The 23,588-nt window shown below is 41.6% G+C and overlaps 1 protein-coding gene across 1 annotated transcript in view; it reads left to right on the top strand.

Moving 5' to 3' along the window:
* Window positions 1–5,263: 5,263 nt before the first annotated feature.
* The window catches only part of LOC124613641 (outer dense fiber protein 3-like protein 2), a 51,512-nt gene continuing 33,187 nt past the window's right edge, over window positions 5,264–23,588 (top strand). The window contains exons 1-2 of the mRNA XM_047142357.1: window positions 5,264–5,270; window positions 5,391–5,609. Of these exons, the coding sequence (XP_046998313.1) occupies window positions 5,264–5,270; window positions 5,391–5,609 (226 nt within the window). The remainder of the gene's footprint in view (window positions 5,271–5,390; window positions 5,610–23,588) is intronic.

The raw sequence follows: 23,588 nt of genomic DNA, 5'->3' as shown, positions 1-23,588 counted from the left end.
TTATTTGTAAAAGTATAGACAGTGGAAATTAAAATGTCCTGTGGTGCCTCTCCTGCTCCAAGTCGGCCCCTTTGACGTCATATCCCCTTAAGAGAAAAGTGATGCACAATGGCGGAATTATCCGAACATGACGGTAGAACAGAAATTGGTAGACGTTCTGTAGATCTACAGACAAACAAATGATTGCAGTTTCAGAAAAATTGAGTGACTGATTCAAGAAAAAGAGCTTCGCAGATTGAGCAAGTCTGGCGCACAGTTTTAATTTACCAGGAACTTCCCTATCAGCGAACACTCCTCTGCAGATTGAGAATTTCGTTCTGGAAGTCAGTAACGCGTTGGTCCACCTCTGGCCCTTACGAAAACAGTTATTCGGCTTGTCATTAATTGACAGAGTTGTTGGCTGTCCTACTGGGTGTATCGTGGCAAATTATGTCCAATTGGCACGTTACATCCTCAAAATCACTTGCTGGTTGGAGGGCCCTGCCCATAATGCTCCAAATGTTTCCAGTTGGGGAGATCTGGAAAAGGTAGAAATTGGCAAGGACGAAGATAAGCAGTAGCAACTCTCGCCGTGTGGTGGCGGCCATTGTCTTACTGAAATGTAAGTCCAGGATGGCTTGCCATGAAGGGTAACAAATCGAGGCTTAGATATCGTCGATGTACCACTGTGCTGTAAGGGTGCCGCGTATGACAAACAAATGGGTCCTTCTATGAATAGAAATGGCACCCCAGACCGTCACTCCTGGCTGCGGGCAGTAAGGCGTGCGGCAGTCAAGTTGGTATCCCACTGCTGACTGGGGCAACCCCAGACACGTCTTCCTTTGTCATTGGGGCTCAGTTGGGAGCGGGACTCATCTCCGAATACAATTCTACTCTAGTTAATGAGATTCGCGGTCGAAGACGTGTCCGAAGACGCCCCGGACACCATTTGGATACCGACCCGACCGATGCCCGCCTTACGGCCAGACAACCATGGGTAATAATCTGGGATACCATTTCCTTTTATAGAAGGACCCATTTGTTTGTCAACTGAGGCATCCTTACAGCACAGCGATACATCGGCGATATTCTAAGCCCTATTTTGTTGCCTTTCATGCCCAGCTATCCTAGGATTACATTTCAGCAAGATAATGTCCACCCATAGGCGGCGATAATTTCTACTGCCTGTCTTCTTGCTTGCCAGGCCCTACTTTGTCCAGCATAGTCGCCGGATCTCTCCCCAGTTAAGAAAGTGTGGAGCATTATGGGCCGTATCCTCCAACCACCTGAGGATTTTGACGATTTAACGAGCCAATTGACAGAATTTGTCACAATATCCCTAAGGAAGCTACCCAAAAACTCTATTGATCAATTCCAACACGAATAACTGCTCGCATAAGGACCACAAGTGGACCTGCACGTTATTAACTTGCTCAATTTGTGAAGCTCGTTTTCTTGAATAAATCATAGAATTTTTCTGAAATCGTAATAATTTGTTTGTCCATATATCACATCATATCTGCTGATTTCCGTTCCATGTGGATAATTCCTTCGTGATGCATCGTTCTTTTTTTCTGTCTTAGAGTGTATATCAGTAGTGCACCGTGTGGTGCCAAGTTGTTGAGTCCACTGTAAGCATGCTTTTTTAACTGTTCCTAGAGGTAACCGTCAATCACAGGACTTAGGAACCGAGCAAGATGGCCTACTTGTAACACAAGGCTCGTTTCCGGGATGACAGCTCAGATCAGCGTCTAGCCATCTAGAAACAGTGCGCTCAGTGATGTCTACCACACAATTGACGAATGCTCCACCACAAGGCAGTCAACTCCGTCTGACTCCCCACACTGCTGCCGCCGTCTGCGCACCATCGGGGACCAACTCTTCGCCGGCCGCAGTGGCCGAGCGGTTCTAGGCGCTACAGTCTGGAGCAGAGCGACCGCTACGGTCGTAGGTTCGAATCCTGCCTCTGGCATGGTTATGTGTGATGTCCTTATGTTAGTTAGGTTTAATTAGTTCTAAGTTCTAGGCGACTGATGACTTCAGAAGTTAAGTCGCATAGTGCTCAGAGCCATTTGAGCCAACCAACTCTTCGATTGGCATCGAACAGGCGTGCTGGAAAGTAATGCCTCCCAACTTTTTATGTGAAAACTCTTAAGGGTTTCTAAATAAAACATACGTTATTGACACTGCACATCTTTATTATTTAAGTGTACATATTTACAGCCCTCTGCTGCTAGGGGGCTCCGAATTGTAGCGCGTAACATGGCGTTGTGTAACGTAACGTCGGTGGGCGAGAAACAGCGCGCCGTAGCCGAGTTTGAAATTCGACGCGTTCGTCCACGCGTGGGTACCCACTCCTACAACATGACAGTGTGAGACCTTGTACGAGTGGTGCAACGTCTGCAGCAGTTCGACGCCTTGAGTTCACTGTCATCAGTCATCCTCCAACAGAGATCTGACTTGGCTCCATAAGATTTTCATCTATTTCCAAAACTTGAAGAACACCTTCGACGACTTCATTTTGACATTGATGAATCGGTGCAAACAGAGGTGACATTGTGGCTTCGTCAACGAAGTCGACATTCTACAGTGACGGTATCAACAAACTGATCTCTCACTGGGAGAATTGCGTTCGTCGCCAGGGTGACTATAATAAGAAATAAACATGTAGACATGAAGAATAAAGACGTAGAAGGTTAATGAAGTCTGTTTTATTGAAAAAGGTTTAATGGTTTTCATACAAAACAATCGGAGGCTTTACGTTTTAAGCACGCTCTCTTTCGTTCTGCAGGATGAATCTGAACCCTCCGACAAAATACCATTTGTTGTTTGGGGATATTTTCAGAGTTTTCTGGTGTAAGGGGTCCATGGCCACCAGTGCGTCGTTACAGAGTAGTAGTGTAATTATGGTTTATCCCGTATGTTTCCCCAAATACTTTGGTTGTGTGTTTTGTATCTAGACAGGCTTGACAACATTGCGGTAGCGTCACTGTTGGAACACTGTACTACTATACCTGCCGGCGCTGGCTCGACTAAAAGCCCGGAGAACTGAATCCGGGAAGAGAGAAAGAAGCTCTCCGTGCGAGTCCATCTACGGCTGAGCAGAGGGTCCGAACACTGCATAGAGACGAGCACGGATGAAACACAACGCGATCAGCTCGAGCGACGGAGTATAAGCACCCAGGGCCCGAGGCGACGGCCATGGATCCTCACCAGAGAAACCTGGCGCAGCTGACCACGCCATTGCAGTGTGTGTGTCTCCACATCCCTGTCGGCACCGTCCAGAACCTCACTGACACTTTTCCTGCACGGCCCATGCTGCAAAACATGGTGACTCAGGCTTTTGGCAGGTGGTCACGTTGATGTGATTGTACCGTGTATCTGTCTGTTGCAGCCAGTCGTACGATCCGCTGACCTTGTAGTATTGTAGTCCTTCTGGAAGGATCAGTGACTAATCTTCTAGCTACACTGTCTGAGTCTTTCTCATCACCACTCATTTAGCTGTCCGTGCATTACAGCCAGCTGTGCGCGCAATCTGTCAGTATGATGGTCTTGCGTCTGTCGTGCCAATGTTTCGACCTTTCTCAAAGTCTGAACACCGGCGATGAGATGGGCATGCAATGCACCTCCTCAGGGCATTCTGTGTTGTCGTTTCTACCTACCAAGTTACAATAATGTTAGACACACCAAATAGCCAGCACGTACTTACATCATTCTCATTCTGAAAACAAGCTCATATAAGGGCAGAAATATTGGAGTATATATTTTTTATAGCTCAGTCGAGGTGCTAGTGCTCCACTTCTGTTAAGGTTGTTGTTGTTGTTGTTGTTGTGGTCTTCAGTCCTGAGACTGGTTTGATGCAGCTCTCCATGCTACTCTATCCTGTGCAAGCTTCTTCATCTCCCAGTACTTACTGCAACCTACATCATTCTGAATCTGCTTAGTGTATTCATCTCTTGGTCTGCCTCTACAATTTTTACCCTCCACCCTGCCCTCCAATGCTAAATTTGTGATCCCTTGATGCCTCAGAACATGTCCTACCAACCGGTCACTTCTTCTTGTCAAGTTGTGCCACAAACTCCTCTTCTCCCTAATTCTATTCAATACCTCTTCACAAGTTATGTGATCTACATATCTAATCTTCAGCATTCTTCTGTAGCACCACATTTCGAAAGCTTCTATTCTCTTATTGTCCAAACTATTTATCGTCCATGTTTCACTTCCATGCGTGGCTACACTCCATACAAATACTTTCAGAAACGACTTCCTAGCACTTAAATCTATACTCGATGTTAACAAATTTCTCTTCTTCAGAAACGCTTTCCTTGCCATTGCCAGTATACATTTTATATCCTCTCTACTTCGACCATCGTCAGTTATTTTGCTCCCCAAATAGCAAAACTCCTTTACTACTTTAAGTGTCTCATTTCCTTATCTAATTCCCTCAGCATCACCCGACTTAATTCGACTACATTCCATTATCATCGTTTTGCTTTTGTTCATTTTCATCTTATATCCTCCCTTCAAGACACTATCCATTCCGTTCAACTGCTCTTCCAAGTCTTTTGCTGTCTCTGACAGAATTATTTTAATTCCTACTCCGAATTTTTCTTTTGTTTCCTTCACTGCTTGCTCGATATACAGATTGAATAACATCGGGGACAGGCTACAACCCTGTCTCACTCCCTTCCCAACCACTGCTTCCCTTTCATGTCCCTGGACTCTTATAACTGCCATCTGGTTTCTGTACAAATTGTAAATAGCCTTTCGCTCCCTGTATTTTACCCCTGCCATCTTCAGAATTTGAAAGAGAGTATTCCAGTCAACATTGTCAAAAGCTTTCTCTAAGTCTACGAATGCTAGAAACGTGGGTATGCCTTTCCTTAATCTAGTTTCTAAGATAAGTCGTAGGGTCAGTATTGCCTCACGTGTTCAATATATTTACGGAATCCAAACTGATCTTCACCGAGGTTGGCTTCTACTAGTTTTTCCATTCGCCTGTAAAGAATTTGCGTTAGTATTTTGCAGCTGTGGCTTATTAAACTGATTGTTCGGTAATTTTCACATCTGTCAACACCTGCTTTCTTTGGGATTGGAATTATTACATTCTTCTTGAAGTCTGAGGGTATTTCACCTGTCTCATACAGCTTGCTGTTAAGGTAAATTCTTTATTCTTGAGATACTACAAGAGTTGGGCATTGAAATATTGTTCCCGGTCCAGTAAAGGACTGTGGCACCATAGGAGCGTGGTCGGTCGTTGTCGAACACCACCTCCAGAAGGGCCATGGCGTGTGAGCAAAAAGTGTTCCAGAATGCTACAATACCACATAATTGGAAGTTATCGGCCTGTTACAACGCGGGTGTCAGATGAAGGCGCTATGACTTTTCTGACTGGAGTGTGGCCGGTGCAGCGGCGGGCCCGACGCACTACCGGCTGCCGCCGACGCTGGGCTACAAGGGCCACGACGTGACCAAGGAGCGCGCGCCCGCCTACACGATGCGCCGGCGCACGCCGCTGGCGCTCAGGCTGCTCGGCCCGGGGCCCAAGTACGGCCTGCGGCCCAACCTCACCCAGCACGGGCCGGGAGACCCGCCGGCCTACACCATGCGAGAGAGGCTGCCGCTAGGACGTGAGTACATCAACAAGAACCACTACAATTCCTATTCGATTTGTCCTCCAATATCGTCATTTTCAGTCGTTCTCCACATTTTCTTTCTTCTTCTTTCGCCAAAGCTAAGCTAGCAACCCCATTTAACGCTTTCACTACAATTGGAACGTATGTGTCCCACAGTAGGTTATCAGAGACCCAATGAGAATTTACTGCATGCTATTGTATGAGTCACCACCTAAGTCTCACGAGCGCTGTTTGCAAGTGGGGTGTACTCAGCCCTTCTGAGATTAGTTGAGGAACTACACTACTGACCATTAAAATTGCTAGACCAAGAAGAAATGCAGATGAGAAACGGATATTCATTGGACAAATATATTATACTAGAACTGATATGTGATTACATTTTCACGCAATTTGGGTGCATAGATTCTGAGAAATCAGTACCCAGAACAACCACCTCTGGCCGTAATAGCGGCCTTGATACGCCTGGGCATTGAGTCAAACAGAGCTCGGATGGCGTGTACAGCTATACCTGCCTATGCAGCTTCAACACGATACCACAGTTCACCAAGAGTAGTGACTGGCGCATTATGACGAGCCAGTTGCTCGGCTACCATTGACCAGACGTTTTCAATTGGTGAGAAATGTGGAGAATGTGCTGGGCAGGGCAGCAGTCGAACATTTTCTGTATCCAGAAAGGCCCGTACAGGACTTGCAACATGCGGTCATGCATTATCCTGCTGAAATGTAGGGTTTCGCAGGGATCGAATGAAGCGTAGAGCCACGGGTCGTAACACATCTGAAATGTAACGTCCGCTGTTCAAAGTGCCGCCAATGCGAACAAGAGGTGACCGTGACGTGTAACCAATGGCACCCCATACCATCACGCTGGGTGATACGCCAGTATGGCGATGACGAATACACGCTTCGAATGTGCGTTCAGCGCGATGTCGTCAAACACCGATGCGACCATCATGATGCTGTAAACAGAGCCTGGATTCATCCGAAAAAATGACGTTTTGCCATTCGTGCACCCAGATTCGTCGTTGAGTACACCATCGCAGGCGCTCCTGTCTGTGATGCAGCGTCAAGGGTAACCGCAGCCATGGTCTCCGAGCTGATAGTCCATGCTGCTGCGAACGTCGTCGAACTGTTCGTGCAGATGGTTGTTGTCTTCCAAACGCCCCATCTTTTGACTCAGGGATCGAGACGTGGCTGCACGATCCGTTACAGCCATGCGGATACGACGCCTGTCATCTCAACTGCTAGTGATACGAGGCCGTTGGGATCCAGCACGGCGTTCCGTATTACCCTCCTGTACCCACCGATTCCATATTCTGCTAACAGTCATTGGATCTCGACCAACGCGCGCAGCAATGTCGCGATACGATAAACCGCAATCGCGATAGGCTGCAATCCGACCTTTATCAAAGTCGGAAACGTGATGGTACACATTTATCCTCTTTACACGAGGCATCACAACAACGTTTCACCAGGCAACGTCGGTCAACTGCTGTTTGTGTATGAGAAATCGGTTGGAAACGTTTCTCGTGTCAGCACGTTGTAGGTGTCGCCACCGGCGCCAACCTTGTGAAAATGCTCTGAAAAGCTAATGATTTGCATATCACAGCATCTTCTTCCTGTCGGTTAAATTTCGCGTCTGTAGCACGTCATCTTCGTGGTGTAGCAATTTTAATGGCCAGTAGTGTACTTGCTTAAGAAGTAGCGACTCCAGTGATGAAAACTAACAGTGACTGGGAGATCTTTGTGCTGAATACGTGCACCTCCATGTCCGCATCCAGTGACGCCTATCGGCTGTGGATGAGACGGCGGTCGGTCGGTACCGTTTGGCCTTCCGAGGCCTGTCCGCACGGAGTATTGATATGTATGAGGGGCGTTCACTAAGTAATGCAACACATTTTTTTCTGGAAACAGTTTCGTTTTGTTCAATATTCCAGTAAACCTTATTATTCTCCACTGTTTTGGCTACAAAACCCTATTTATCAACATAGTCTCCGCTCAATGCGAGGGCCTTACATCTTACTGGGAGGGCCCGTATGTCCGCATGGTACCACTCTACTGGTTGACGTTGGAGCCAAAGTCTTGTTGCATCAGTAACCTCCCAATCATCCATGTTCTTCTTTCTGTGGAGTGCATCCTTCACTGGGCCAAAGTCTTGCTCCATCAATAATCTCCTAATCATCAAAGTACTGCTTTCCGTGGAGTGCATCCTTCACTGGGCCAAAGACTTGCTCCATCAATAACCCCCAATCATCCAAGTACTGCTTTCCGTGGAGTACATCTTCCACTGGGCCAAACAGATGGAAGTCAGAATGAGCGAGATCCTAGCTGTAGGGTGAATGAGAAACAACAGTCCAATGAAGTTTTGTGAGCTCCGCTTGCGTACGTGCACTTGTGTGAAGCCTTGCGTTATCGTCGATGAGAAGTTCCTCTCCATTTTTGTAGTGACGAACACGCTGAAGTCATTTCTTCAATTTTCTGAGAGTTATTTACGTATTCGCTATTTTCTGTTAATCTGAGAGTCCTGCTAGTAGCACAATATGCTTCAGTGTTGGCCGTTGCACCACGAGGGAGAACAAGCAGAATACCCCCTTCAGAGTCCCAGAAGAACGTCGCCATGATTTTACGGGCAAAGGTTGCGGCTTTGAACGTTTTCTTCAGAGGAGAGGTGGTGTGGCGCCACTCTACGGACTGCCCTTTTGCTGCCGATTCAAAGTGATGAACACAGGTTTCATTCCAGTAACGATGTTAACATAAATCAACCTCGTAACGCGCCAACAATTCCGCCCAGATGGTCCTTCGTTGCTCTGTACGGTCTTCTGCTGGGCAGCGAGGAATCCAGCGGACACACACTTTTAGTAGCGTAAGTGGTGGACGAGTGTTTCAGCAGTACGAACGGAGACTTCCGGCTGAGCTGCTAGGTGTCTGACTGTGGTCCGTCGACCACTTCGAATGAGAGTGTTCACAGATTCCAACATTGCAGGAGTCACAGATGTGTGCGGCCACTCGGCATGCCAGAGATTGGGCAGGTGTGCGCAACCTGGTTGCCATGATGACAGACGTCTTGCTGTATGACTCGCCGTGGTTTTGTTCACTGCCAAGTCTCTGTAGACATTCTGCAAGCGCCTATTACTATCTGCGGTAATCTGGTTTTCCGCCAAAAGAAACTCGATGACAGTTCTCTGTTTGGAACGCACCTCTGTCACAGTCGCCGCTTTGAAGACTATGTATAGCGCCGCCGCCTATTGGAATTTTATGAAACTGTAGGACCTGAAGCGAGAACATTCCTCTATGTCCTGCAGCAAATTATGCGTTTTTTTAACCGAAATTGGCCGAGAAAAGAAAGTGTGTTGCCTTACTTGTTGGACGTCCCTCTTATCAGTGACCCATTGACAATGGTGTGCAAAATTCCTATAACTACAGCTTGCACCTGTCGGCTGTGCTGTCTTCAAGATTCTTTGTTAACGCTTTGCTCCGCTGTGTTTTGTAGTACGAAATTGGTTCACGCCTCCACATAGGCAAAGCAATTCTCAGATTTGAAAAGTAGGTTGCTGTCACGCTTTCCGGGAGAGTTTGTGTCTATAAGCTGCACGAAAACATTGACTTCTGTCATGTTACAAACAGTGATTGTATTAGGAACTTGTACTGTGAGTTAAAAATGTGGGGAGATTATCTACTGATGTGTGTCTGTTTTCTGTTGGTCTTGTGGTTTTTGCCGAGTCATCTTATGACACCCCACAGGTACTTAACCAATACCCCAGAAGTTCCACCCCTTCCCATGCTGCAAAATGCGCAGGGAGAAATACTTTTTCCTTACTGTTACTTCTGACTTTGACATTAATTAAAATAACCACACATTAATGTCTTCCATTCCGAAAAAAATTGGTTGTGGAAGAATCAAGCCTCGAAGTCAGTGTTCTCTCTGTCTTGGAAACCATGCGAAATCATAACTTTGAATCTGTCTTTAATTCTATCTTCAATTTCTTGCTAGTTTGTTATAGGTCTCCATATGCTTCCTAAGCCATTTCGCCTTTTAATTTTTCAAAATACTGTACATTCTTTCTCGTCAGTCTGCTGGGACACATACCATGCATGTTTCTCTAGAACAATAGTCTGATTTTCCTAATTTCATCAGTAACATTTTTCTACGTGTTGCACACTTCTCTGTTACTTCTTGATTTAAATATTTCTATTATTCTCCTATTTTCTAAAGTCTTTCTCCTAAGCTTTCTTTCCGTTTGCAGATATCATCATCTTCTTTTACTAATCCTGATTTTAGTTTCTCTGCTGCATATGTGATTTTTTAGGCCGAATTACTGTCTTCAATGATGAATTTCTGCATTTATAGAGAACTATTTTTCATTATAAATATCCTTTGTTTAGTTAAATGCGAAGTCCATCTTTCATGATTTTCCTCTGGTAACTTTTTTCCCACATCCATTTTACTGAATAACTTTTCGTAATATCTAAATTTGTCTGTCCTTCTGATTTTTACATGATTTGTGATTAATTTTGATGGCGTAGCCTTCTTGTTCGTCATTGCCGCTATTTTTAAATTTATGTCTGTTTTTGTACTACTTATACTCTATCTGCCAGGTTTTCTAAATCAACTGTAAATGCTAAACAGTCAGTTTTGAGATTATACTTTTTCAGCCAATTTGTATTTAATTTTCATATTTGGTAGTATTTCTTTTACGAGCTCCCATGCATTCCTATCTATTAGTGATTCTTTTAGAGTTCTGAATAAAGTCAGCCTGTTTATTTTCTTTCTTGTTATTTCATTCCCTCTGCAGGTGGTGGGCTGGCAGTGGAACGTACCTGTTTTCACTCCTACAAGTTTCTCAAATACAACTGGATTGAAAACAATATCGTAAACGATCGAAAACATGTAGACGACACAATTGTAATGGGTGATGTTGATGTGATAATTATTACTATGGTAGGTGAGCGTTGTTGCGTCAATGTAGGTTGCTTGGTGCTTTTATACGTGGGCTGGAAAATGATGTTTAGGGGTACCTGATGACTAATTCTGAGTGGGTGGATGAATGCAGTGAGATCAAATGTAAAAAACTGCAGGTAGGATGTGGGGAGGGGCGTCTGGTGTAAGGAGTTGGAGCAGGTTTATTCAGATGCTTAGGATGATGGGACAGGGTCTGGTGGTGATTGTGAGGGGAATTTGGCCCAGTTGGGCTGAAGACTTGCAGTGGGTTCAGGCGAGGGTATCTAGTGGTGGGGGGGAGGGGGAGAAGTGAAATGGAAGTGGTTCTGGGAGTATGTGGCGTTGTGATGTAGGTGAAATGTGGAATAGGCAACCAATATGATCTGATAAAGTTTATAGCATCGCTGAAAAGGTTGGTTATTTTGGAGGATATTTGTGACAAAACGGATTATATCTTCTATGTTTCTATGTGTCTGTGTGTTGTGTGAGGGCGGGGGGGGGGGGGGGGGGGGGGGAAGGAGGGGGAATGAAGAGTATATGAGGCGGATGAGGGCAACCATTTCATGTTTTTTGGAAGGGGGATTTTGCCTTTCACAATAGGAATAGGTCGGTGGGGATGAATTGGAGATGTTTACATTTGGGCGAGTAATACAAGATAAGGCGTTCTTTAATTACATGATTGGATTCTTAATGGAGGCAAGTTGTTGCGTTTTCGCAGTATTTGGTTTGATCGCCACTGTGCATAAGGCGTTTTTGACAATGGTTGGCTTGAGCCTGGAGTAAGAATAGTCCTGTGTGGTGCCTACGACTGTAAACGAAGGGCCCGTGGGTAATTAGGTAGTCAGTGTACAACGTGTATTAGTTTTGTCTGTTGAATGCAGAAGACATACTTAATAGTGCATTTGGTCTACCTCTCACGTCACTCGTTGCAAAGGTGCAGAGGAACTGTCCAACAATCACAAACAGAAATTATGCCCCTTCTCTGATTTCTCAGAGCACATGTTTCATTTCTGTAAGATTTCATCAGGAATAAACTTTATGTTCACGATACACATGCATCGCGGACCTTCACCGGGAATACCGACTTGAGACTCGCATGGAGATAATCCACAAACTCACCACAAGACTATACAGAAACTCCAGACATTCGCAAAACCCATTTATTCTGAATCTGGGGAACTACGACCACAACCATAGATGGAAACATAAAAGACCAAAAGACACACTTTTAAGGACCTAACATCTATGGCCAAGCATACGCAAACATAACGGTACAGGCGAGCCCCTGTTAATCAGACGTCATTACTGGATATCCAGCTGGATTACACTGCCGAATAACTGGCACCACGCAGGGAAGCCGTACCGTACACTGCATGCAGACAAGCTCCACACATCCCCCACACAGTGAGATGAGCTACGGCCGATCTCCCACCACTGTATAACGATCTTGCTTGTTCCAGGAATGTAGCGGCAGCAGCAACTGGGATACATCGCCATCGCTTGCCACGGTAATGATGCATGATACCCATACTAACAAATCCAACCTTGCATGAACTATCGCAGCTAGTAAGCCACTACTGCTCTTACTACCCATCCCACTGTCGTAGAAGCTTTTCCCACGACACGAGCCATGGCACTTTTTTCCCTCTGTTCTCCAAATCGCTACCCTCACTCGCGTTTCGTCCACTATCTATCACCTGATGGGCCGTGTTAATGCGTAGTCTTACCCAGACGCACGGATAACATCACAGCCCAGCATCCTGTGATCCACTTACTAGGTAACTAACATGTTTACGGAGGTGACAGTAGAACTTTTGGTTTGGTCACCACGTTGGATTGAGCGTGGAGGGACCCCATCTCTATTAAAAAAACCAGCTTGAGCTGAAAGGTGCTTCGCAACATTCATTGGAAACGTTGCATGGGGGCTTAATTATTTAGAATGCAAATATTTTTAATTTTTTAGTAGCTGTCTGTCCGGTTACGAAGTCTCGTAACCGGTTGGCCCTGACTAGTATTATTACGCAATCTGACTGCATAGAACAACAACAAGGAATGAAAGGAAATTTCCGTTAACACAATTAATTAATTAAGTTCCCAGCAACTATAAAACCTACGAAACCAAAGCACAAGTGCACCTGTTCTGTGTGTGGAAGTGTGATTCAACGTACACATCTGGCACGGTTCTTCCTCAATACGACAAGCCATTTACCATGAAGAAATTAAAAAAATAAACATAAATACTATAATTGCACATCGAAACCAGAAATACAGTCTAATACAAGAACACGAGCCAAATGCTTTGTTGACTGAACCTGTGACCAAGGGGCATTATTGTTTAACACATTTGAAATAAAAAAATAAGAAAATTTTATTTTACCTTTATATATCTTGACGAAAAGTACTCTGATCATTACAATATCTCCATTCGAACAGCATCTGGTGTCTAGCCCATCAAAACATCTGCACACAACATGGCCTCAAATAGTACAGGTATCAACATCCTCTCTCCAAAGCACTAACTACCACCACATCTCAACAACGACCGACTACTGCTACTTCTCAACAAGCACTCTCCACGATGACTTCTCGACAAGAACTGCCAGTGGAGGTGGCGGAATAAAACTCTTTGGCGCAATCTCTGGCGCAGTGGCTCATTGTAGCCACCTTTCATATGCCCCTCCTCCACGGGCCAGAATTTGATGGTATTTTTGCCAGCATTGGTGGTGAAAATACCACCAAATTCGTCCAAAAAAATACAGACAAAAACAAAAATAAAGATAATATAAATAAGTAAATATCACTTCACAAAATAAATTTTGGCTTTGCACTGACCATTCCATAACCTAATACATAAAATACAGTAAGGAATACAAATGCTTTCATACATGTGATTTTACATAATAGTTTACACAAGTATTATTCAATCAATGGCACCAGAAATGACGAACAGGTGCAGATAAGAATCTCATAACATTTCATAATCAGTAAACACACAAAAAATAAGTTTTTACAAATATTCACATAAAATGCTTTCGATAGTTCAATAAACAAGTAGTTGACAGTTCCAGCAGTAGCATCCAGTAATGTTGAACAGGTGCAGACACCAACAAGTGACATTATGTCAGGAGAAGCAGTTCCATCAGTGGCACCTAGTAATGTTGACAGGTGCAGACACCAACAAGTGACATTGTCAGTAGAAGCAGTCCATTAGTCGCACCCAGTAATGTTGAACAGGTGCAAGCACGCACAACAGTTTGAATGCACACACAGTTGTTTTTACAAAATTATTCTGAATGCTCTTACACTAAACATACAAATTATAATAAACACACAAATGATATCAGATAACTGTCATATTAAATATTACAAACACACAAATATCAGTAAACCTATAATATTTATGGGTGTCAGTGCAAGCCACAACAACAAGTAAAATAATATTTAGGAGATAGGTCGGTACCAATTATCTGGGATTAGGAAAGGAAAACACACAAAACACACTCACTCATCTTTCATCCACATTAAGTACCACTGTGTAATTGAATAGTGTTAACTGTGTAAATGCAATTCTGTTAAAGATTTGATGTTCGACATGTGTATCAAGTAGTAGTGGCAGCAATGTATAACAGTCAATAATAGTTAGTCAACGTCATAGTCATCATGTCAAGACCAATGTTTGCCAAGCCAAATCAAATGTACGGTTGCTGAACAACTGTCAGTGTGCCAAGATATGCAAATACTTCCTCTCTCCAAAAAAAAAAAAAAAGTATATACTGCTTAGTGATTTAACAAAGTGTGTGTGTAGACAATTTTCCATCTACTTCAGTGTTCTAGTCTGCCATCTTCATCCTCCTTGTTCCATATAAACAAAAAAAACAAAAAAAAAAAATGCTCCTCACTTACTTTACCTCTTATCCACCAAAACTCCAATAATCATCAGCATCACATAATCTCAATACTTCAATAATACCTCTTACGTCGATACATATAAACCTTATCATCAATATCATTTACCTTACCTCTTGTCCACCAAAACTCCAATAATCATCAACTTCACACAATCTCAATACCTCAATAATACCTCTTCAATACGTCGATACATATAAACCTTATCACCAATATCATTTCACTTCCATAACAACTCTTTCCTCTAGTCAGTCTCCTCGAACAAGTAGAGATAAAATCCTAGTGCAAACTTCAATTCATCATCCCATACAATCCGAAGACACAATGTCCACACACAACCTCTGTGTAATCCATCTGACCCAGATCTTCTACTCATTATGAATTATAAGATATATTTTGGTTACCTTGTCCATCATTAAATAAAATAAATGCATACATGACCTCTAACAGCCTTCAGTTTGAATAACTTTCAATAAGTAAGTACGAGTTCGGAGTGTGAATGATAGTAATATTTCACAGTGTGTGCACCACTTCAAAAATCATGGCAAAACAGAATTAAACATGTGGGGCATTTCTTGTGTCAAGTGTCACTTACTATTTCAGTTGCTCACGAAGAATGCAGTGTAATAACTGTCAATGGTCTAAACCTAGTGTTGGTATTTCATGTCGTTAGCTTCCTTTCTATTAGCATAAATTTATACAGCTTCCATAAAACCTTCAGCTCATGGCAGTTCATTTTCTTATCTTAAAAAATATAAGGCACTGAGCGTAAGCAAAACATGCAACAGCGAGTAAATATACCAGTAGAGAACAGAATGTCAGCAAGTGGATGCAGCACAATTCCTACAACGAGGCTCTGCCAAGCGAACAATCTATAATTAATACCATAGTGTGACCTAAACTCCATGTTCGTACACTGTATATCAGCATTTCTATATATAGCAAATTAACGAATAGTTATGACAACAAACAGAAATGTATAAATATGCAATCCATACGCAAAGCAGCAAATATATATCTTACACAATAAACAGGTCATTAGCATCATATCAGCATAAGCAAATAAATGTTCATATGTAATCTTAATAAGTAAACACGAAGGCGCAAGCAGATAAATCGCAAAGTGTAACCTCCATACATAACCACATCAGCACGATTAATCAGGTGACAATTATAATTTAAATAAATAAGCACAGCAGGCACATAATAGAAAAATATGACATCAGTGAAAAAGCAGTGCAGCCAAGCGATGCGTAATATACACAAGTAACAACCCTGTTCATTAATCAATCATTGTCAAAATCAGTTAATGTACGCAAGCACGTCGCTTCACAAGTAAATTCATAGAACATGAATTTTAGCACAAAATATGAATCACTTAATCGCGAGCACCAAATTACGTATAAAGTACGTACCTAAGTGGAAATATGTTACCTGAAAAATAAACTCAATTAACAGTTACCTTTTTGGTTTATTACTTTTTTTTTCTTCGAAATTACATTCTTCCTGAAATTTTCTCCATAGCAAGTCCTCTTAACGTCGGAGACACACAGAATTTACCTGAAGCTCTTAAATATTTTATATAACCGTATCCTGAAAAATACTGAACGTTAATAACATAATTTATCAAGTCACTATAGCTTTATACCGAATTTAATCAGAGAAATTAGACTGTGTATTTGTTTACGGCTGTCAGTGCATTCGCACTGAGCGCTCGATCAGCTGTAGGCGCGTGACGTAGGAAGTGATTGTTTGCGGTCAACGACTGCCTTGTGCGGCGCGCAGACTTGACTGTTGCTTTGAGTATGTGCCGCCGCCAAAACACAGCGCGGTATCCTTGTACTCTCCGTGTGTTTACGTATAACTGTTAGTTTCTCAAAAGTGTGTCATTCCAGAAAAATTTTAACGTTCGATATATGATGTATTCCCTTAGAGCGCCGAGATTTAAGAGTTTCTTCTTCGACAGTGTTATCGTGAATAATTTTGCGAACCCTATATGGACCGTTATAAAGCAGAAAAAATTTGCGACACAAGCCTTTTCCTTTGTGAGACAAACGATGAGACTTCATTAACACCTTTTGACCAACTGACAAGATTTTTAAACGACCAGGACGTTTAGCTGTTTTCTCTCTTCTAGCAACCGCAGATGCAATATTTTGCAGAGCCAGATTCACAACTTCAGAATGCCGCAGTTTCCGTGTAGGCGGGAAAGGAACGATTTCAGAAATGCGATTTGTCGGTGCTTTATTTTTTAATATCAATGTAGGCGGTAAAGAAGTTGAATCATTAGGGAGTTCATTCAGAATGTTTTGAAAAATATGAAGATACTGATCCCAAGTTCTGTGATTCTGATGACAATGAAGTCGACACAATTTATTGATTTCCTTCATCCATCTCTCTGAAGCGTTAGATTGAGAGTGAAAAAGTGAAATGAAAATTGGTTTAATCTTACGACGCCGTAGAGTACGAAGCCAAATTTTAGAGCGAAACTGTGATCCATTATCTGATATAACTTTATCAACATGACCCACTTCTTTAAGAAAATGTTTTATGAAAGCATTAGATACTGAACGAGCTGTTGCTTTGCGTAAAGGTGTAAAACACACATATTTTGATGTCAATTCCACTGCTACCAAAATGTACGCAAAACTATTAGTAGAACGAACCACTGGACCGAACAAATCGACTGCAGCCATCTCCTTCAATTTCGCTGGAATGATAGGAAACAACGGTGCTCTGTGGGAATTAGTTGGCGGCTTAGCCTTTTGACATAATTTGCATTTGGCAAGAACAGATCGACAATAGTTTTCTGTACTACAAGGCCGTTTTCTTCTATCTCTTGAAATAAGTTTGCACCTAGACCTTTGTATGAGTCTGTCGTCAAACAAAAATCTTTAGATAAATCCGGATGTGAAAGAAGTGGAGCAGCAACTAAAGCATCACGAAGTTGTTCAAATTCTGATTGAGCTTCCTCATCCCAACACCAATTAGATTTCTTTCCAGATAGTTCACATAAACGAGGTGTGGCCAAATTATCCAATCTAACAAAGCGTCTAAGAAAATTACATACATCAAGGAAACTACGAACATCACGTTTTGTAGTAGGAACGGCATAATTACGGATAGCGTCTAGTTTCTCTGGATCAGGAAGAATACCTTCTGTAGAAATAATGTGACCGAGAAATTTCACCTGAGAACGACCAAATTCAGATTTTTCCAAGTTCACTGTAATGCCAACTCTTGCAAAAATACGTAATAATGAATCCAAAATTTTGTTGTGCTCACTCCAAGAACGTTTAGCAATAAGAATATCGTCAACATATGAAGTAATATTGTCACGAAGATAAACAGGTAAAATGTCGTTTAAACTACGAATGAATGCTGCTGAAGATACAGTAAGTCCAAACGGTAATTTCCGAAACTGGTAACAGTTACCAAAGGCTAAAAAGGCAGTGTATTTTCTACAATCAGGGTGGAGTTCTATTTGCCAAAAACTTGCGCGCATATCAATCGTGGATAAAACTTTAATTCCATGGAAATGTTGAAGAAGTTCATCTAAATTTTGTGGGCGGTCAGTTTCAGGAATGATGATATTATTTATCTGTCTGGAATCCAGAACCAAACGAATTGATCCATCCTTTTTAAGAACGACATGTAATGGGCTGGTATAAGGACTGACTGCTGGCTCAATAATGCCTTGATCTAACATGTATTGAAGTTCACTCTTAACCTTGTCTCTGTACGCCAAAGGAATAGCGTACGTTTTCCCGCGAAATGGTGTGTGTTCTTTTACTTTAAATAAATATTGTAAGCCTTGTATAGTTCCTGTGTGATGACTAAATACTGTAGCATGTGAAGTCAAAATTTGGTGCAGTTCTTCTCTTACAACGTCATCTGGCACTTCAGCTTTCTTAACCTTTTCATTAATTAATTCCTCGCTATTAATTATATCATCCATCGCGTCTCTGTATCTATTGTCGTTGTCATGAATAAACACACTGTCGTCATAATGCTCAACGAAAACATCAGATGTAAGAAACCTTAAACATTTTGTATCTGATTCAGATCTTGCTAAACACTCGAAAAATTTCAAACATTTCGGCATTCCGGCATCAGTCAAATTCACACTTCCTTCTTTAAAGTTCAAAATTGCCTTATGTGTGTTAAGAAACTCCATACCTAATATAATTTGTGTACTGAGTAATGGAACAATAATAAAATTAGCAGAAAATTCGTATCCTTGACAAATGAAATTTAGGTTGGTCTGTAGTTTGACTTCCACACTTTTTCCAGAAATAGCGCCTCGAATTGTAGTTTTAGAAACAGGTAACACAGGACAAGCAATAGTTCTTACACATATACGAAAAACTGATTCACTAATGACATTCAATGGGCTCCCAGAATCTAAAACTGCAGTGAACTTATTCTTACCCACACATACTTCAATAACAGGATGTAACAATGCGTCTACATTATTTTCCTTTTCGTCTAGCAAAATGTCTCTCATGTCTTCCAGGCGTACGTAGTGTCTGAACCGTCTATATTGCTGCCAGAAGCCGAAGCTACAAGTCATTGTCGAATGTTTGCGTCACGTCTTTGATTATTCGCGTCATTTCGCGGATCAATTTCTACGATTTGCACTTGTCTCTCGGAAGTTCTGTCACGTGGAGGATGCCAATTAGGTCCCTCCTGTCTGTTAGATACAAATTCTTGGTTGTGTCTGTTATTAAAATTTCTATTTTCCTGTCTGTCTGCATGACTACTTCTTGTGTAATTTCGACTGTCACTTCTGAAATTGCTGTTAGACCTACTACCCTGGTTATTTCTGTAGTAAGAATTTCTATTACTGTATGAATAATTTCTGTCTTGATGATACCGATTACTGTTTCCGTATGATTGATCATTCCGGTACGAATTACCGTTATTATAATTGTCTGTGTAATTTCTGTTAGAACGTCTGTTATTGTCATAAGGCTGGTATCTATTGTCCTGTCTGTTACGTCTGTCATTCTCAAAATTACCCATATAACGCCCGTTCCGATCACTATCCCTTTTCTCTGAAAATCTATTGTAATTACTGATACTGAAAAAATTACAAGAAGTCCCGTCGTCGTTGTCATACTCGAGTTCTTGTAGCAAAGTCTTAAAAGTCTCAATGTCGTCTTTACATCTTCCGGCTAAAGCAATTTGTCTTATGGATTGTGGCAGCTTAGTTAAACAAATGCGAATTAAATCAGTCGGGCTATAAGGGTTGGACAGGAACTGATTCTTTCGAATCATATCTTCAAAGTAATCTGCCGGCGTGCGGAACTCAGACTTTTTAAAATTACGCTGCATAATCAGACTATGTTTGACTCTGTCTTGCGTGTTTTCGGACCAATATGCCGATAGAAATGCATGATAAAAATCATTTAGATTATTACAATCTCTAATAAGTGCACGCATGCGCGTCGTCGGTTCGTTTTCTAAATATCCACACATAAATTCCAGTTTGTGACTTAGTGGCTAATTTGGTGGAAGTGCGTACATAAATTGATCTAACCATGAACATGGATGTATGTCATTCTTAGAATTGCGAAAGATCTTAAATTTCCGAACAGTCAAAAAGTGTTTCTAGTCAAAGTTTTCGCCTCGTGGCAACAAAGGCCTACCGCGTCTGTCCCAGTCCCAATGTCGATTATTGTCAAGTTCGCGCGCCTGGCGCTCTCTTGTTGCATCCCGTAAATGAAACAAATTACTTTCTTCAAACCCTTCTGCTATCCGTGATTCCAAATTTCTTTTACTGTCTTTTCCTACGATTTCGCCTTCAATTTGTTTGACTTGCTTTTGTAATGCTTCAAATTCCCTTTTAACGCGTTCATTAAATTATCCCTGATTTTCAACATGCTTATTTATGTTCTGGTACTCTTCGGTTTCTGCAAATGGTAATGGAGCTGTATCATCCGAATCTCTGTCCCCATTTAAACTAAGACTTGTCAATTTATCAGAAATCTCCTCAACTCCTTCCGATAAATCACCTATTTTTTCTTTCTGTTTATTTACATCTTCCGTAAGTGTCGCGACTCGGGTTTCAGTATTGACACATTTGGTAGTTAACTGTTCATATTGTGGTGTTAGGTTATTTAATCTGTCATTTGGTATGGATTCCTCGATTCTTTCAAATATTTCTTCCTTATCGTGTGCACGTTGTAAATTTAACTCTGAAAATTTTTGTACTATCACGCGATCTCTTTCTTCCTGTTCTATATCCTGTTCCTTTTGTCTAATCTCTACTGCAGTTAATCTATTATTGTGAGCATTCAAAATCGGTTGTACTTCTTCTCTGATTTCTTTCTTTAATTCATCTTTCATATTTTTGAAACATGTCCCTATTCGTGAGTCTAACCGTGTTTCCATTGTTCCCATATCAGTTTCTAACCGTGTTGCCAAAGTTCCCATCTCTGTTTTTAATTCAGATCCTAACTGTGATCCCAGTGAGTCTAACCGTGTTTCCATTGTTCCCATCTCAGTTCTAATTGTTCCTATTTGTGATCCCAGTGAGTCTAACCGTGTTTCCATTGTTCCCATACCAGTTCTAATTGTTCCTATTTGTGAGTCTAACCGTGTTTTTAATTCAGATCCCAAATTTAATATTACACCCATCAACTGCTCCATATTAACTGGTTCAAAATTCTTTTCGCCCCTAACATTTCCCGCAAAACCAACTTCTTCTGTCAAAGCTGTAAAGCTATCTGTGTTCGATACTATTCCAGAATCTTCTGTCGTTAATCTCGTATTCTGAAAATTTTTTGATTGTGAAAAGTTTTGAAATGGTTCCGGACTATTTTCCCGACTTATTAAATTGTTTTCAACTTCATTATTCATCACACTGTTCTCCTGTGTTGGCGAGTTCGCCATGTTAACAATTTCGTCATTTTCACTATCCATCATTTTCGCCTTTTTCATTGATCGCGTAATCATTTACAAAACATACAAAACTCGTCACTATTCGAAAATTACACACAATGACACTATATCTCCAACAATACCATTCACACGAAATGTTTCCCTCAAACACGATTAACGAACAATTGAAATAATTGCACTAAATTGTCAAACCTGTAGACAAGACAACAAAAATTAAATTCAGCAAAAAAAATGCCATTAGAAGAATGACAATTACCAAATCTACACATGCAATATAGACTACAATTACTAAACTACAAATTACTACAACAATACTACTGTCTGCTATTTTTACAATCAGAAGAATTCCAAGGGACGATCCTGGCAGGGTCGCCACGTGCGTGGGGGCTTAATTATTTAGAATGCAAATATTTTTAATTTTTTAGTAGCTGTCTGTCCGGTTACGAAGTCTCGTAACCGGTTGGCCCTGACTAGTATTATTACGCAATCTGACTGCATAGAACAACAACAAGGAATGAAAGGAAATTTCTGTTAACACAATTAATTAATTAAGTTCCCAGCAACTATAAAACCTACGAAACCAAAGCACAAGTGTACCTGTTCTGTGTGTGGAAGTGTGATTCAACGTACACATCTGGCACGGCTCTTCCTCAATACGACAAGCCATTTACCATGAAGAAATTAAAAAAATAAACATAAATACTATAATTGCACATCGAAACCAGAAATACAGTCTAATACAAGAACACGAGCCAAATGCTTTGTTGACTGAACCTGTGACCAAGGGGCATTATTGTTTAACACATTTGAAATAAAAAAATAAGAAAATTTTCTTTTACCTTTATATATATTGACGAAAAGTACTCTGATCATTACAATATCTCCATTCGAACAGCATCTGGTGTCTAGCCCATCAAAACATCTGCACACAACATGGCCTCAAATAGTACAGGTATCAACATCCTCTCTCCAAAGCGCTAACTACCACCACATCTCAACAACGACCGACTACTGCTACTTCTCAACAAGCACTCTCCACGACGACTTCTCGACAAGAACTGCCAGTGGAAGTGGCGGAATAAAACTCTTTGGCGCAATCTCTGGCGCTGTGGCTCATTGTAGCCACCTTTCAACGTCACGTCACAAATACCTGAGTGTCTTTGTATGAACACGACTACTGCCTAGACGTGTGTTGCCTTACACGTGGATCTCATGTAGAGTACGCTTAAAGCCGATGAAAGAGCTTCAAGGATACCTCCTCAGTACTTTGTTTCCAAGGCAGAGAACGAGATGAAAGCCACTCGTACAGGCGCTGAAATCTAGTTGGTGTCTATGGATATAGTCCAGTGCCAACCACATTTGCAGACTGGTTTACAAAGTTTTTTGAAGGAATCGTGGTTGTGTTTAGCTCTGGCGGATAAAAGGCATTACCGTGGCTTTCTTGCTCCTTTGCTGTCAGCTAAAATTCATCCAAAGCAGGTGAAGATTTATGTTTACCTAAGCACTCAACAGTTCAGAAATAAGTGACTGATCTCAAAGCTGGCCAAACGTCTCTTGAACACAGTTTACATGAAGAAAGATCAGATAAAACATCGACGAAGTATGCAAAATGATGCTGAACGAATGAAAGATAAATGACTACCTGACGCCGTACACGTGTGAAAAGAAATGGAGCGGCACGTTGTACATGAAGAATTAACTATGAAAAGGCTTTGTGCAATGTAAGTGTCGCAATTGTTTGATCCCGGCAAAAAGAAAATTAAGAAAAGAATTCATCGGTAAGGTTAGGATCATTTTGAAGAGGATTCAACTGATTCTGTGCGTCATTTGTTACCACTGATGAGACGTGAGCTGATTCTTCTTCCTGTTAATGAAAAGCAACCAAAGCGATAGGAAAGTTGATAATCGTACACCAAAAAGAGTGAAGTCGATTTCATTTGCATTTCTTCAGTTTTATGGGATGCAAATCAGACTTTTCTTACTGATTATTTTGCAAAGGGTAAAACCAAAACTGGCTAATACCACACAATTCTCTTGGAGTTCTGAATGAAGAAATTGAGTGACAACTGTTGTCTTACGCAAAGAAAAAAAAATCAACTTTGATCACTAAAATTCACCTGCTCGTGAAGGTTCTTTATAACTGCTTAAAATCGCCAATATTTTTCGGTATACGGGAGAAAAATAAACTACAGATAGAAATCCGTGTCCGAAATTGTCATTCACCA

This window comes from Schistocerca americana, chromosome 4, assembly GCF_021461395.2.
Source record: "Schistocerca americana isolate TAMUIC-IGC-003095 chromosome 4, iqSchAmer2.1, whole genome shotgun sequence".
NCBI lineage: Eukaryota > Metazoa > Arthropoda > Insecta > Orthoptera > Acrididae > Schistocerca > Schistocerca americana.
Note: the sequence above shows the minus strand (reverse complement) of the source record. Positions and strands in the feature narration are given on the sequence as shown.